The 13,835-nt window shown below is 40.5% G+C and overlaps 1 protein-coding gene across 1 annotated transcript in view; it reads right to left on the bottom strand.

Annotated features, from left to right (window-relative positions):
* Positions 1-13,104, bottom strand: part of coro2ba (coronin, actin binding protein, 2Ba) — a 51,620-nt gene extending 38,516 nt beyond the window's left edge. Inside the window, exon 1 of the mRNA XM_026162777.1 lies at positions 13,046-13,104. Within this exon, the coding sequence (XP_026018562.1) occupies positions 13,046-13,060 (15 nt within the window). The 5' untranslated portion in view covers positions 13,061-13,104. The remainder of the gene's footprint in view (positions 1-13,045) is intronic.
* Between the last annotated feature and the right edge of the window lie 731 nt (positions 13,105-13,835).

The raw sequence follows: 13,835 nt of genomic DNA, 5'->3' as shown, positions 1-13,835 counted from the left end.
GTTGATCTTATGTGCTGCACAATAATGTTTAATATTTAGTATTTACTGTCATATTCCCATATATCATTGTGATGTTGTTTATTCTATTACTCTTGTTCTCTTCTGCTTGTTTTCTTTTTTTCTTTCTCAGCAGGTGACCCAGGTGATTGATATATGCATTTTTTTTTCTCTGCCCGTTCTGTTGGTTTTTGTCTTTTGCCCTTCTCCCCCGTCCCTCTTCTCAGCTGTTTCTCTTTCCCTCTTTCTTTCTCCCCTTCTTTCCCCCAGTCAAGTCTGTCCCGTATTCAGTAAGTGAAAATAAAAAGAAAAAAAAGAAAAAGAAAAAAAAAGAAGAAAAAAAAAGAAGAAAAAAAAATCTTAACCTAGTGCACCAACTAGTGGTTTTTTGAGATCATTAAATCATAAAATTAATGATTTTTTATAAATGTATTTCCTTGATTTTTATACGGAGGAGCTACTAACTTCTCTGGCCGCCTGTTGCAGGGTGTAATCATCCATATGATTCTTATTTTCATATTTTTATACCTGCCAACCTTTCAGAAGATAATACTCTGTTTAAACCACCTGTCTGTAAACCTAAAACACCAATTCCAAAAAGGGACACCAAATTTAAGTACAAACACAGCTGATTTTCATAAACAGAAAACCTGGAACTGTGGAACAACTTCATAACAACGTTCTTCAAAGTAAATCTATGAAGACCTCATTATGTCATCATCTGCAGTACACAAAATCATGCAAGAGTCCAGGAATCTGAAGAAATCTCTATGTGCACAGGACAAGGTAGACTGGATACTGGTGATCTTCAGGCCCTGCATTAAAAAGATGTAAAAATTCTGTCATGGAAATCACTGCACGTGTGCAATCACTGTCCATCAACACAGCTTGCCATCCACAAATGCAGGTTAAAGTTCTGTCACCGAAAGAAGCTGTATGTGAACGTGATCTAAAAATGGCACGTTCTTCTCTGGCCTAAAGCTAATTTAAAATGAATGAACTTTGCCTATGATATGGGCAGTTTGAACATCTGGAAAAGGACCATCTATGCTGAACGATATATAGAAGTCTTAGATAAGTACACCCTCCCATCCAGGCAACAACTTTCTCAGGGACGGTCTTTCATATTTCAGCAAGACACTGTTAAGACATACTGCATCTATTACAATAACATGGCTTTGTAGGAGAAGAATCTAGGCACTGAGTTTACCTGCCTCATTGTAGATTTTTACTTTGAACGGGGGTTGTATTTGTCTAAATACAACACCAACCACAAAAAGTCACTTGTATAGCATAAAAAACCCAACAACTTTTACCTCATGTTTCAAATGACACAAATGTGACCAAAAAAGCAACACTACCACTCCATAGTCAGAGAGACTGCTGAAATTGAACTCAGGTTTCTGCTACGCTGTTTTCTTTCTCCTCCACCTCCTGATTCCTGATCTTTCCAAATTACAACTGAGCTCTAACAAGCCCTACTATTAAAATGTGTTGCTTTGGCTAAACTCATGTAACAAACTGCTGACACACAAGGCTTTACGTGTGCCTTAAAGTTGACGCTTTCATCATGAATTGCAGCCTTTATAAGGAGCTTATAGGAAGCTGCAACTATTCTCATCCCTCTCATCCCATTTTTATGAGAGCAGGCTGTACCACATTCTTAACCCAGGGGGGTGAAAGACTGCCATTCAATAATGGTTCCTTTTGGCACCGTTTGGCTGAGGCTCTAGCAATATTGGATTTTGTGTCTTAATGGTTTTCGTTCAAGGATCAAAAAGTCAGCAGTAGGATATTTTGGGCTTTGATTTGTTACGTTTTGAGTCACTCTTCAGGGTTGAGCGGTAAAAACTACCGTGTTACTTTTAGAAGAAGGTAGTAGTTTGGGTCAAAATATGCTGGATACTAAAATAGTCCATGTGAGATGAGCTGGAAGGCACAGATCTATCTCAGTATTCTCTAAACCCAGCACATCAGGCAGGAACGCAAGTATGTGACAGCAGTATTTGACACTCTGAGATCGATGCGCTCGCTCATCAGTTTGTACAGACCTAACTAAAATCCATTTGAATACTTTCGATGTGTCTTATTTGTAACAGCACTGAGCAGACTGTGACACAGATTGTTATGAGAGGAAAACGAGTGAGAATAGTAGAAACATGTGGTAAGAAACTGGCACAAAAAAAAAAAGAACTAACGTTTTCTTTGTTTCAGAAACGAATCTCTATATTTACACTGTGATTAGTGCCCATGGGCAAAATACAGAGCTGAATTTGACCCCGATGAACTCTAATGGGGAATGTCTGAGTGTTTGTGTGTGTGTGAGCGCGAGTGTGGGTGGAAGTATCATCCTCCATGGATGTGCTCTCCCTAGCTGCCCTACTCCTCACTCACTGCTCTCTTATGTTCACTCAGCTTTTTAGTGCCGCCATATTCAGCGTAGAATACCTGAAGTATGAAGCATGTTTGCAGGAATGCATAATGTGCATGTTTAAATGTAACATACACAAGACAGTCCCAGTGCATCATACCTGAATCACAAAACATTATGCATCTGCATTGTGTGTTGTCCCTGCACAAGCATGCTAGAAAGAATAACACAGCACAGCCATTGTCAGCCTCACACCTGAGAATGTGATAGCATTGTGCAAAATGTTTCCATGATACTTCCATGACAGCTTGGTCTCACAGGCAGCTGCTGTTTCAGCAAGAAAATGGACCACCCTGAGTCTGCAGTGCCACTGCAAAGCCCTGCATGGGCATGCATGCACTGCTGCAGGTGCAATCACAGTGATGCATCAGAGAAAAGTGAGTTATTCTTCAAAGCACAAAGCCACCAATGGTCAAAATGCCAAAGTCAAGCCTTCAAACATTAGTCCACAAACCAGTTATTTTATTTTATAAAGCCAAAATCTATCTTCATATGAATGCCTGACAGCATCTCCTAAGTCATCAAGTCAGAATCCAGTATTGCAGGGTGAAAAACAAGCCCAAATCATGTGTAAACCCTAGAAATGGCTGTGTGGGAAAATTCCAGTAGATCAGCAGTTTCTGAAATAATCAGACGAGCCAACCTGAGACCAGGAACCATGCCACCTTCAGTCACTTAAATCCCCTTTCTGCTCAGAACCTTAACGTGACCATACTGACACGCCTAAATGCACTGGGTTGCAGCTACAGTATGTAATTGGATGATTGTATATGTGCGTTAATGAGCAGTTGGCCCAATAAAGCTGCCCATAAAGTGGCCATGTTTATACTTTGCTCAAAACACTTACTATCAGTTTCTCCATGCACGCAAAAAATAAATAAATACATACACCATAAATGCTAAACATTTTACTTTGAAACTGAAATATTTCATCTTACATCTGACAAAAAGGCTGCACACACTGGACAGTGTTGAGAATAGTTTTTGCTACCAATCTCCCACTTACACTCGACAATACACACTTGCACTTACAAAGCAAAGCCCCCTTCTCTCTGGAGTTACTTATTTCTTTGTCCGCAGGCCTACAAACAGGAAGCACATCCTATGTGTTGATTCTACAGACTACACAAACACACACGGGATGTACATTCAATCTCAGCTGCTGTGGAATAGGAATGCTCATAATGGTCAGCCTCTACTCTGTTTTTATCTCCCTCCGGAGGATGTTCACAAATAATTTCACATGATTTTGGCTTTTTTCATTTCAGCAGCTTCCCAAAGGGGAATCTAAAAATGAACACTCATATCCAACTTAGCCACACCAAAGCTTTCTCCTGCACACTTTGCCCAATTTATTCAAGTCATATTTTGAGAAGAAGGTCATCTGCTATAAAGGAGCCTGCGCTGTGTGAAAGCGTTTGAAGTTGAGGAATGATTTATGCAGTGACACAAGGAAAGAAGAGTTTCCCAACTTTTGGAAATCTACTTCAGGTTTTTCACACAGAATTGAAAAGCACAGATTTCACAGACACTTGCACGTACCGACACGTACACACAGAGCAGCGTAAGGAAGCTTTCTGACAGGCAATGAGCTCATGAGATCTGAATGTCTTCCTGTGGTGAATGCTTTTCTGTGGCTTTCTCACAACTATTCCCCTATTTTCCTCTATTTTCTCACACTTTTTTGTCAGCTCCTGCTCCTCATGCAACTTGCTCCCCTATGTTAATTCTTTTATCTGCTCCATTTAGAGTGAATATTTAAAGAAAAAAGCCTAATTCTGGATTTAGCATTCTTAATCCACTAAGCTGTTGTGTATTTTTCCTGCTTCAGGAAAAGCAGGTTTTGGTGTTGCTAGGTTAGTGATTTAGCATTTAGTTTAATGTTCCAGTCTGTGTGTCAAGGTGTGTGTGTTAGTTAGTGAGCGTGCAGGGTAAACATTACCCCTGACAAATGGCCAGTGGTCTAAATCAGACTCAATTAAGATTTATGGTGGGCGAGGTGCCGCTACTTAAGAATTTAGGCAGTTTGAGTGTGGATTTCTGTGTGTGCGTGTGTCAGCCTTCTCTGCAGCAAGTGTTTATTTTCTCTTTCACTTGGACATGTTAAGTCCCTATTATCAGCATGTCTACTGAGAAAAAAAAATATCTAGCTTCCATACCTTGAAATAGATCTGGAATTGCTTTCTGCTATAAGAGACTTAACTGCCGTACAGTTAAAAGCAGAAGCTGTACCATAAACACTCTGAAAATGGCTTTCAGACGTCTTTCCCACCACATGTGTGCTTGACATTAGAGCAGCGTGGGCCTCCTTCATAATTGGGGTGTTTGCAGATATGTAATTGCAAACACACTCAACACAGCTGGAATGCTGCTTTGAATTATATTCGATTCGTGTCAGGAAGTTAGATGTAAAGCCTTCGCTTGAGACTAAAGTGCATTTATATGCGTGCACTCGCGTACTTTATGAGGACTGAGATTTAGATGTAAGCGTATTTGTGTGCCCTGTTGGGCCAGACATCATTTATCACCACATGGTGTTAGCTGAGGATCATTTTTACTGGTCTGTAAAGGAACGAAAAAACAAAACAGGGGGTACACCAGGGGCCGCTCTTGCCCCTCCCTATCTTGGTCACTCATCTCTTCCCTCAGCGTCCCTCTGTCCTTCTTCCCGCCCCCTCACCAGTCCTGGCAGACTGCCCTTTCTGTGGTAACTTACCAAAAACAAGTGGACCATTTAAGGGATTTCAGCTTTTTAATCAAGCGGGTATTCAAGAGAACAGTGCTAATGGTCTGTGGAAAAAATTTCTAAAGTGGCACCTTTCTTTAATGCACTGTGGCACATTTGGATAGTCTGATAAATGCTCAGAAATTGCTTAAAATTTGAAACAGAATTCTTTCCATCTGTGCTTTTACTGCCCAGCGTCTCTGGCTGGAGGTCATTTGGCAGATCAAGGGCTGGGTGACCTCAGTCTTCTGAAGAGGTTTGTTTCTTTCACAGAGAATTCCCGTTGTGGCTAATATGACTCTCCCATGTGTCCTATGGACAGAGAGTAAAACTAAAACTGACAGGAAGGTAACTCTGGGCAACGATCAATGCTGAAGCGAGCGTCTGTTGCCCCCTGCATTGCTGGAGGACTCTGAAGAGGTCTTTTATGAAGCAAACCAAAGGCCGAGTGGTTTCACTGTCTGAGCACGGAGTAGCTGTGAGCCACAGGGTTTTTTTTGGCTAAAGCCTTAATTTTGAGGTAAAAACACAGCAGGTAAACTGTTTAATTTTTTTTTTTCATTTGCTGGTATTACCAGATCTCTAATATTCTATGCTCATGATAGTAATTTGTGTTTCCCATCAGCCTACGCATAACACGTCTGCCAGTTCACATTTGTGCCATCCCATCTATGTCCACGGGCTCATCACACACACAGACGGACACGTAATCACACAGCAAATGAGAACATAGTGTCCAGATATAGTAATGATAATTTCAAGCTGTTCCCTGATGTGGTAGCAAGCGCAAGTATGCTTTCTGCGCTGCCTGCTGAGAGCAGCATGCTGTGTGCAGAACGAAGCAGCTCGCTCAAGAAAAGCATTGTTTTAATTTTTTATGTCTTTTCTAATCTGTGGATAAAATGTGAAATAACTCATCACAGCATTTATGATTTGGTATGCTGACCTCTAATGGATTACCCACAAAATATCTTTAAGGTGATTTCTGGTGGAAGATAAAAGATACAACTCGTAAACTGAATAAACTTCTATAATTGAATGCTGTATAATTGTAAGTGTATTAATTACTCTGTGAGAAGCACATGTTTTGCTTTACTTATTTATTCTTTCTTTTTCTCTTTTTTTGGGGGTAAAACACACTAAAACACTAGTTTCCTGTTAGGGATCCATCAGAAAGTGTTTCATAACAATGAGGCTTTTCTGTGTGGATTTTGCATGTTTTCCCTGTACTTGTTTGGGTTTTCTCCCAGTCCTTCCTTTTACTCCAAAAGCCCATAGATGCAAACGTGATAGATTAATCTGTGATTCTAAATTAGCCTGGTCAATAGTGAATGGTCAGTCTCTGTGTGCTTGACCTGCTACAGAGTGGTCACATGTCCACAGTGAGCACTGCAACTCACGCAATGTGGTCTGAATACGACCAAAGTTGCGAGGATGACTAAAACTGCTTCACACTGGAAGCAATTTGCTTGTTGTATTGCTTTGAAGATGACAGCTGGTCAAATGTGGGTATTTTTCATATGTCAGTCAACGGTACTCTATGCTCTCACAATAACTAACGCGTTATTAAGTAACGCGTTACAGTAATGCGTTACAGTAACTACGTTATTGTTGTAGTAACGAGCACGGTAACTAGTTATTATGCCAAAATCAGGAACGCGTTAAACGTTACTGGGATTTAGATAGGGTCGTTATTTGTTACTTCGTGTGGTGGCTATCGCGGAGCTTCCACAGATTCAGTAACATTAGCAAGTGGTGGAGGCCAGCAGGTGGGAAAGGGATGCAGGAGGAGCAGAGACCCGAGGCGACCGCTGGTCCGAGTGTCAGGAGAACTGAACTTCAGGTAAGAAGTTATGACCTGCAGTCTATCTGGGTCAGATATAAACCAAGTTTAGGTGCAGTTTATTTTCGTTATGCTGACTTTTTCGTACTGCGTACTAGCTAGCATGACAGAGTTTTATACAGCTGGGTGGGTGCTATGATGTTACTGATGTTGAACTTTATTTTGTTCATAGGGTTAATTATTAGAGTTGCCAACCATCCCCTAAAAAATGGAATCGTCTCGTATTCAGAGAAAATATTACGCGTTTCGTGTTGAGGTGAAAAGGAACACAGTTTGTCCCGGACTTCAGCTACAATGAAAAAGACACAAAGCTGGAGTTATTCTGTGTCTTTGCTGCACAGCTGCCTCTTCTTCTCTCATTCTCTCCCCTCTCTCGCCTGTTTCTACTTCAATCATGAAACTGATCAATGATCAGCTGATCGGCTTTCCTCTCTTGTTTGTTTATCGCTCACTTTGCGCCAGAAAGAAGAAACCAGCGGATGTCGCGCTAAACAACAGTAGCACGTTTAAGCTTGATCAGCTGTTGTTAGAATTTATTTAATATTAATTTCTAGTATCAGCTGATGTTTGCTGGAGCCACAGCTGTAAAGCTGTTGGTCATGATATCGGTTTGGTTATGTGGTGAGAGGGAAACATGAAGATGAAACCAGGAGATGTCCTTACTGGATCATCAGAGCTGAACAGGTGATGGAGAAACAGGTTTACCTTTTAGGTGACATGAATGAGTTGAAGGGAAGTTATGAACTGTTTCTGAGAGACAAATAACACCAGGATCCTTTTTTATGTTGCTGACAGCTGGTAACTGTGCAGGGGCGGGTCTAGCAAAGTGTTGCCAGGGGGGCCAGGTAGGGCATTAACAGGGAGAGGGGGACACAAAGAAGTACTTTTCTTTCTTATTCCCATTTAAAATGTATAGCTTTTAAAAAATTATTATCTGAATCTTACAACAAACGATTGATAGATTGATGCATATATTCCATCAAAACTGTGTACATCACTGTCACAACAGCGTTTGTTTTCATTCAAAGGCTTTATGATTATTGCTATAATGGTGGGTCAGTCTCTAGTCAAAAGGTTTTTTGTCCCAGGCCAGCCCTGTATGCAGCTCATCTGCAGTCTGGTGTTATCTACATCTTCCTATTCGGAAGGCAGAATTTCCGAGTTCTGAGTACAATCGAAAGCACTACGACTGCAGTTTTCGTTTTGTATGTAAAAAGCGCACATGACGCTGTGACGTAGGCTAGAATCATGGCAGCGGTCAACGACGGTCCAGGTGTGGGATTTCTCTCGTGGAAATATGCACATTATTTTTTCCTTTGTATTGGTAGGTGGCACAGTGCACTTGTGGCAAGTAAGCAAGCTAGAAGACTGGCAATCTTGCTGGGTATCCAGTTACGGATGCAACACATTAACAAGAGAATTCTGAGTAAAACCAAAGTTACTTCCCCTAGTAACTAGTTACTTTGAAAGTAACAAGTAACTTGAAGTAACTGAGTTACTTTTGATAGAAGGAACTAGTAATGTAACTAAGTTACTAATTTAAAGTAACTTACCCAACACTGGTGGTCTGCTGTTTGGACTTAAAGTAAGTATCCACCAGAGCTTAAATACATTTTTGAAGATATTTTGGAATCTCAGTGGACACAAATTGATATCAAGGCAACTCTCAAAAACTAGTTGAACAAGACTAATGGGAGCCAGCACCCTTTAGTATTAGATTAGAGATAGTTATATTAAAAAAAACTCCAAGAAAGTTTTCCAAAAGTCTGGAAAACTATTGCTGAGTTCAAGATAAAAAAAAAAAAAAAAATCAGAAAAATTAAAAGAAAGTCTTGATCCTTGGTTTCAAAACATAAAGGAATGACGTTTGACTCAAGATTTTTGCACAGTACTGTACATACTTACTTGTTGTATGTGTTTATTTTCACAGCACTGATTTTTAGACTCAGCTTCTGAGTCTTCTGACTCACTTACATGTGGTTGCAAAAGTACTTCCGGTCCTATAAAAGTCTATTGGACCTCTGTAAACACTATTATTGACGGCATGGCCTCAGTCACTTATTTTAGGTTATATTGAATAAAAATTTGAGTCCATTTTGCAAATGTTGTACATATGTTTCAGAAAGGAGGATTATCTGGGATATTATTGGCTAATGACTGATGATTAACAAGTTAAGCATACAGTTTTGCAGCCAGAACAACAAAATAGCAACGCCCATAAAAATCGAGTTTTCAAAGTGGGACTTCACAAACCTAATGTTTGCCTTTTACTGTTTAATTCATTTTAAATATGTTAAAAAAATATCTGTTATTTTTAAACGGTATGTTTTAATATTGACTGTCAAAAAATGAATATAATTAATTTCGCAGTGCTGCATGGTATGTCTGTATAACAGCTGCTACACTTAGGATTTTTATAACATTCATAAAAGTAAAGCATTGAGGCAGGAAAAATAAATTTTGTGTCTGTTACAATAGAGTACAGGTTGAGATTGATTTAATGGGACACTGAGTCGAAGATCGATTTTAACTGGTGGTTTCAACAGAGCTTTCAAATGGAGTGAGTGAAACCTACATTTGGCGATTTTGACAAACTCAACATTTCTCTACACATTTTGTGTGCTCGCAAAACTGAAATGTTCTTATTTAATTCTGATTCACCCCTTTAGCAATTCAATTCACCTCTCCACAGAAATAACACGTTAAGCAGACTTAACAGATGGTTTCCTCTTCCTGAGCCCGGATCTGCTGGAGAGTTCTTCCTGTTAAAAGGGAGTTTTTCCTTCCTACTGTCTCCAAGTGTTTGCTCATAGAAGATCATCTGAGTGTTTTCTCTGTATTACTGTAAGAGCTTTACCTCAAAATATAAAGCACCTTGAGTGACAGTTGCTGTGATTTGGAGCTATATAAATAAAATTAAATTGATTAGAAAAGTTTATGTTGGGTCCCACCCACTTAATTTTGTCAGCGTTGTGTCGCCTTTATTTGCTTGAAGTTTCTGAAAATCTTCACTATCTATGGTCTTTAGTCTCCACATTGCTGCAAGTTGCTTCCAGTGTGTACATACCTCTTAAAAACTCAGGGATGGATCGATTTCAAATGAAAACAAACATGAAGGGGAGACGAGTAGATATTTCTAAAACAATTCTTTTGCATTTTGAGAAAAAACTCTACTAAGTTGTAGATCACTTGCTCCTTAGCAACTCTGTAGCGTAAAAATATTGCTGTAGAATAGTTGCACACAGGGCATTAATTCTGCTCGTAAACCAACAGCATAATAAAGTCATACAGTTTAGGGATGCCCTCAGGTATTTACAAATCATATCAATCTGAGGTATTATGCTATTTGGTAGCATAATAGCTGGTAGCATTTGGCCCAAAGAAATTATTCTAAAGTGTCAGTCTTTGAAAGCTAAAGAGCTTATGGCTCTGTCTCACAGAGAACTCAGTCCAGTGAGGCCATGTTTGAAAGCAAAGGCTGTGGATTTAAACGTGCAATGACCTATTTTCTCTATCAGCATTTTAAAAGACTGAACGGTAGCTTCTCACTCTGTCAGCTCAATGTGAAAGCAACGCACTTCTTTGACCTTTACAATGATCATTTTCTGGTTGGTGGACCTTCTTCATAGCAACCGCTGTTTCTCAATTACATCCAGGAGTTCCTGTAGTTCCGGCAACTTTCATTACCCTCAAATCAAATACATACTTTTTATGGAATGAACAATAACAAGTATAGCTATTTTTGGTTGTTAGATAAATCTAAAGTCATATATAACCACTGTATTTCTTCTTTTGTCCTACTTAATAGGATAAGGATTAAAATGTTTATAATGTACTAAAATAGAGAAAATAGATTTTAACAGCCCTTGCGGTGTTGATTAATATTTTTAATAATCAAATATGCAGATGTGCTCTTTGATGTTTAGAAATGATCCACATTCTGTTGTGTTTTTGACATGCTGGTGCTCAGGAGGCAGCATAAGTGAGCTGTGCTTCACTGCTGTTTAAAGAGAGCATTACTGCAACTGTGTAAATATCTACACTCTTATTTCAGCTCCACACTTTTTAAATAAACAGCGAGGAAAGGCAATGCAGATCTTGGTCTGATACTAAAGAGGAATCTCAAGGCTTTCCTGTCCACACTATTGTCAGTCTGCATCTATGCGCTGAGGGGAAGAAGGGTGTTTAGCCCCGTCAGCATAGAGGCCCTTGTCCTGTATCCTTCCCAAGGTGACTTCTCTGCTGTTGGCAGGCAGAGCCATGAACACAGCTCCCAAGACTCTCCCTCTCTCTTCTCTTTCTCTCCCTTCTTCTCCCACACACCCATCAGCGTTTAGATACCACCGGGTAAAACGCTTTCATACCTTTTTTTTTTTTTAACAAAGATGTCAAAGCATGTTTTTTTTTTAACAATTTTTTTCTCTCACTTCCTCCTCCTCACATCATTTCCATAATTACAGGTAAGAAAAAAGCGTCATATTCATTACATTTCTTTTCAGTGCTTTGCGTCTTGTCTACAGTCAGATTTTGGTTATGGCTAAGTGCCAACACATGAGCACCTGACCTTTTCCTCTTTCAGTTCTCATAGTGGAGAACGTCCACCTACGCAGCAGCACACACACACACACACACACACACCTCCCACACAAACTCTCTCTCACACACAAACACTCACACACATACACTGGCAGCAAAATTGTGCTTTGAGAGCAACTGTCTGTGAATCTGTGCAGGTTTGTGTTGGAGATTGCATCCTGGAAATGCAGACCTCTTCATTTTCTATTACCAACACTTTTTGGTGGAACATGGAGGTGTGTGACCACGATTGTGTGTAAATAGGCCATTATCCCATGTCTACAGTAGGTCATCTATTTCAGTCCAGGTTAATTCTCTACATGGGAGAAGGTGTGCTAATTTCCTCTCTCTCTCTGTCTGTCTCTCTCTCTGCATGTGTGTGTGTGCTAAATTGATTAAGAGGATTCGAGTCGCCGATGAACGTCAACACAAACTACGACCACCAGCACACACTTAGGTGCACATGAACTCTTACCCTACTTTAAGATTAGCTTTAGGCTGCTAATACACACAAACACATTTGTTGTCAGTTGAGAGAACAGCATAATGCCCCAAAGTATATCCCCAGAGGATGCACCATTATTCCCACCATATTTGTTTGCCTAACCCCACCCCTTCACCTAACTTTAACCAAAAAGTCTTTATTTTCAGATTTGTCTAATCCTTAATAAGGCTAGAGTTCCCCTGATGTCTGAACAACATTTTTTGCATTTTACTTTTACACTTGTTCATTAGGCAGATTATTTCACTCCAATCACTGGACAAACGTAAATATAATCCAAGGCACATCAGATCAGGGTGAAGTCACACTGATGCCACTAACAGTTGAGATGTGTTTACATGTGAAGGACTTGGACTAAGCATCCATGTAAGGTATAATTTGCTAAAAGTAATCTTTCTGCATATTAGTGTTACATGTGATTATTCGTGAAAGCAACCACAGAGCTTTCAAACATGCTTTATTCCCACAGTTGCTAGCAAACAACATAAATTGCTTTCAACCTCATGATTTGATTCTCGTGTTTTATAATGAAAGAAACATGCCAAACATGTTAACAGCCCATTATTAGCACCACATCAGTCCAATATGCATGATAACAGCTTGCAAAGCATCTGCTTTGTTACTAGACGCCAGGCCTCCTACTGGATTGCATCTTGGACTTTTTGAATGAACTTTAAATAGTTTCTATGCGGATAAAAATAAGACTTCTCATCCCAGAATGAACTGTTGCTGACCCGTAATGTAATGCAGTTAGGGTAAGAGAATGTCAATTATTGTAGTCTTATTAAAACCATACATGACACACATCCTCAGGCAGCAACATCCTGACAACCAGCTTCTATACAGGAACTCCAACACTACTCAAAAACACACATGCATGAGAAAAAATAATGCTTTCGGTCTCCTCAGCGCATCCCTGAGCCAAATTGTGTGGAGATCCTAAAAGTTGTTCCAGATCCGAAGCGGTCTTACCTTTGTGACAGTCATGCAGAATCAGTGGGTGAGGAGCAGGCCGGTGTCCCCTTCAAGCAAAGAGCAATGCCGCAGGAGTGGCAAAGTGATGAGGAGGAGAGGAGGGCAGCTCTGCTGAATATGCACACAAGGAGAGGGAGGGAGAGAGACAGAGAGAGAGAGAGAGAGGAAAGAGGAGGGGACAGACAGGTTAGTGTGTCTGGCTCACTAAGTACGGAAGGGCTGATTGCTGCTGCAGTGAAGTAATGGCTGGCAGTCGACGTGTGGTTGGTTACTACAACAGGGAAGAGCTCCCTGCTAAGATACACCCCTCCCTCCTCCCTCCCCAGCTGCCCGCACGCACACACAAACACACACACATGCGGATGATGTGCTCAAAGCCTGACTGCACTACTCTCTCTCACTGTCTATCACAATATGATTAGTGATGGGCTAATACAGATTACTGATTATTAGCAGTGAGGCAAGGCTGCGGGAGGAGGCGGGAGCAGAGACCCCGGGATAGGAGAGGACTGCAGAAATAGAGACGGAGGGAGGGAGGGGAGTCAGATGCTGTGTCGCAGTCTGCTACTCAGGCATGGAGCCGGCTGCACGTCATCTGCCGTGTGCGTGTGTGTGCCTAAGTGTGTGAACGACACAGGAAATAATGAGGGGAGACAAGAGTCTGTTAGATATTTGCACCAAGTTCAGACTACACTGAAGGGATGTTAATTCTACATATAAAACCATAAAGGAGTCCTTGGCAGATACAAATGGACACACAGGTAAAAGTTGTAGAAGCTCCACCTTG

Source organism: Astatotilapia calliptera, chromosome 1 (assembly GCF_900246225.1).
Source record: "Astatotilapia calliptera chromosome 1, fAstCal1.2, whole genome shotgun sequence".
NCBI classification, from domain to species: domain Eukaryota; kingdom Metazoa; phylum Chordata; class Actinopteri; order Cichliformes; family Cichlidae; genus Astatotilapia; species Astatotilapia calliptera.
Note: the sequence above shows the minus strand (reverse complement) of the source record. Positions and strands in the feature narration are given on the sequence as shown.